The 3600-nt window shown below is 31.8% G+C and overlaps 1 protein-coding gene across 1 annotated transcript; it reads left to right on the plus strand.

Moving 5' to 3' along the window:
- The first annotated feature begins 352 nt into the window (after positions 1-352).
- LOC125191971 (transcription factor bHLH168-like) lies at positions 353-1794 on the plus strand. The gene is made up of 3 exons (XM_048089413.2): positions 353-598; positions 1112-1438; positions 1509-1794. The coding sequence occupies exons 1-3, from the start codon at positions 464-466 to the stop codon at positions 1584-1586; spliced, it is 540 nt and encodes a 179-aa protein (XP_047945370.1). The 5' UTR covers positions 353-463; the 3' UTR covers positions 1587-1794.
- Positions 1795-3600: the final 1806 nt, after the last annotated feature.

Consider the following 3600-nt stretch of genomic DNA (forward strand, 5'->3'; position numbering starts at 1 on the left):
GAAGAACCGTTTAAGCACCCTCATTCAAGGCTTGGATTTAAAACTGCTTCATACCCAAAGACAGGAATCGATCCCCTGATCATGTGATCATTTGGTTAGGGATGGCTTTTTGTTTGTCATGCATTAATGAAGTGGAGAACTATCGTAATTAAGGCGCACGAATGCAAATTCCAAACCAACTATGTTATTCTTATTTTAATAATTAATTCAATTAAAGAGGCTGATTAATTAATAGTTATTCAAACCTTGTGGCCCTACTCATCTTTGACATGGTGGTAGTATTAGAATCATATATATTCGTATATTATATAAACCACTGCAATTCCAGCCTTCGAAGGACTCTCTCCCTCTCTCTCGAATATAATATATTTATATAAATACATATAAGTCTTCACTCATAACAGCTAACTAATTTCATATTGAATTTTTTGATCATTTTTCATATATAGATCTAGGGTTTGCAATGAAGCGGAACGAGACAAGTTCCCAGAACAAGTTATTGAGGAAGACCATTGAAAAGAATCGAAGAATTCGAATGAAAGCTCTTAGTTTTAAGCTTGTTTCCGTCATTCCAGATCGCCATTTCAGCCAACCCAAGGTATGTGTATATGTCTTTCATTCACAATTGCTATATTTTTCTATTGATCTAGTTTAGATTGCAATCAAAAAGAAAATTGTTCAGGGTTTTAAGGTTTCATCACAGAAATGAGCAAATTTTCCATTAAGACATTTAGGTCGGAAATAATGTACTTGATCTGGAATCACACACAAATAATAGCACTAGAATATAATCCAAGAAAAGAAAACAAATACGGAGTAAAAGAAATCACAGTTCCGTAAATTCGATGTATTGTGAATACACCCAAATTAAATTCTAGTTACAATTGATAAATTTTAATTCACAATTGTGAATCAAATTGAATACTCCTACATCCAAACAAATTAAATGCACACAAATTTAATTTATGGTCCCTTTTAACCGACAATATTTATTCCGTTATCATTTATGCTTGTTTTTGTTGACTACCTATTTTAAGCATTGAATGATGATCATGAGAGTGTCAAAACCAAATCTTGCTAAAGAGAAAGTTCTTTATTTCATATACTGTAGGAATTGCTGTCACATATAGATCAGATAGATGCAGCATCTGCTTACATCAAGAACATGAGAGAGAGAATTGAAGTACTAAATAGAAGAAAGGCACAGGTCATAAGTTCCTACGCAGCCAGAACTGGTCATGACGGAGCCGGGCACAAGTATCCGATTCTGACAGTGAAGGAGTTAGGTTTAGGTGTAGAGGTGATGTTGATTAGTGGCCTAAACAAGAATTTCATGCTAAGTCAAGTGATTAGCGTAATCGAACAAGAAGCGGCTCAAGTTCTCAGCGTTAACATCTCCCGTGTTGGCGAAACCATCATCCACACTATCCATGCTCAGGTGATCATTAAATCAAGTATAATTTTATGAGCATCTAATTAAATTCTTACCACATTGTTTATGGGTGCAGGCTAAAATTTCAAGGGTTGGGGTGGACACTTCAAGAATAAGTGATAGGATACAGGAGATCATTTCCTCAAACTTGTGAAATTTCTTGTTGGAATATTGTAAAGTTCTACAATAAGCCCATGGTAAATAATAATACTACAAGGAGCTCAACCTTAATTTCTCTTCCAAGTTTGATCATATACATTTACCTTAGGAAAGAGAAATGCAGGATACTGTTAGCTCCATCTGATTTCAGTTTTCATTGTAATATAATATAATTTTAAATATTTGTAATGGTGTTTATTTAAGATGTTGGTGGAGTACTTTGTTAATTTTTCATAGTTATGATTGGACAAATAATGTCATTTTTCCTATTAGGCTTGCCTTGCCAAACTAGTGAATTTGCAAGATGCCCAAAAATCCACCGTGTGGCAAAAGCAACGTGCAAATTTTGTCTCATTCTTACAAAGCTGACGCTTCCAGAGTTTTTGGCGTCAACGGATGAAACTGCGTCAGATCACGTTCCAATAAATTATTTTAATGTTCTTTTTGTATTTGTCCTAAAATTATAGCCCATTTTTTACTAAGGGCATTCGTGAGCAGGTTTCGACCTTTTCCGGCCACACGATTTGCAACCGCAACCTAGGCTGCTAGCCGCTCTCAGTGGCGGAATATGCGGCCTTATTGCAGTCCGTATTTTGCGATTGGATCAATTTTTTATTTTTTTATATAATTTATATTTAATTTTATTATCCTTTTTATCTTTAAATGCCACGATGAAAAAGTTGGCAGAATTAAACTCTACATCTATATTAATAATGACTTTGGCGGAATTAACCTTTGTGCCGATGATGAAGATGCTGAAGTCCATGATGAAAATGTAGAAACCAAATGCATGCCGACTTAATCTAAGTTGATTTTGTTGTAGTGATTTAAATTTTTAATCTATATACTAATTTTTATTGTAGCATTCTCATATACTCTAAAAGATTATTTGTGTCGAGTTTCTATATAAATTACAAAAGTTCAAGGTAACTTGCCTATCATTTCATGCCGATATTTATGTTGTTATTTTTGTAGTATGAACGTGAAATTAGAATTGGAAATCATCTTTTCTGGTGATTTTTATTTTTGGTAACTGGAATAGTTATGTTTAATTTGCACAACAAGATCAGTAGTGTAATCACGAAATAATCTTACTTAGGTATTGTTATCATAACTGTCATGCAACGCTACAATTTGAAAATATTCTACGGAGTATGTTTTTATGGGATATTTTAAGTAAAACAAGCCTCCTTTGTTATAATCTCACCGTCCACGAATAGAAGTCCCGTTTTTCAATTTTCACCCGTGCTATGGTTTATTAATACTATAAATGGTAAAAAGGACTTAATATTTGACTAACTCATTCCAGTCACATATCATTTCAAACTAATATAACAAGTGAGGCTCATATTCCACTTTTTTTCTTTCACTCATTTTTCTTAATATTTTATAAAACTCGCACAGAAAAGGAATTGGAATCCTATTTGTGGGAGGTTGAGAGTATAATTTACAGAAAATTGGTAACAACATTTTGAGCAATCAAAACTTTTAAACTTATAAACCTAGAACAGTATATTTTGGACTATGGGTTTATCTTGAAAATGGTCCCTGGACTTTAAAAATATCACCAGTAGTCCTTGGACTAAGGGTTAATATCAAAAACGATATTTTGAGACGAAAATGCCCGTTTGAGGAGTTTTGGGGTTTTGGGCAATTTGGTCTTTTTACACTTTTAACATTTTAAATCTGATATTATTTTAGTTATGTACCAAATCTGATATTATTTCAAAATTATCATTCTTCTTCCTTTTGTCATCCTTCACTTAGTTTCTTTATTTCAATATTAGATTTAATTTTACAAAATTAAATTTTAAATTTCAGTTTTTAAATATCAATAAATTTTTTTAATTATAAAAATTATTAAATAACAAAAATTATTAGTCATAATCAATATTTGATAGTGTCTAATATTTAATCAATAAGATATAACAACGTCTTAGTTTTAATCAATATTTAATAGCTTTAATCATAAATAGACAATATAACACGATTTATTCTGAAATAAATAT

The sequence above is a fragment of the Salvia hispanica genome, chromosome 4, assembly GCF_029641045.1.
Source record: "Salvia hispanica isolate PSC_SH4W2 chromosome 4, Shi_PSC_v1, whole genome shotgun sequence".
NCBI classification, from domain to species: Eukaryota; Viridiplantae; Streptophyta; class Magnoliopsida; order Lamiales; family Lamiaceae; genus Salvia; species Salvia hispanica.

Bases quoted from the DNA above. Each gene is read 5' to 3' on its own strand.
- LOC125191971 (XM_048089413.2), top strand. From the start codon at position 464: ATGAAGCGGAACGAGACAAGTTCCCAGAACAAGTTATTGAGGAAGACC. The intron at 599-1,111 runs GTATGTGTATAT...CATATACTGTAG, and splicing joins GCCATTTCAGCCAACCCAAG to GAATTGCTGTCACATATAGA. The intron at 1,439-1,508 runs GTGATCATTAAA...TTATGGGTGCAG, and splicing joins TCCACACTATCCATGCTCAG to GCTAAAATTTCAAGGGTTGG.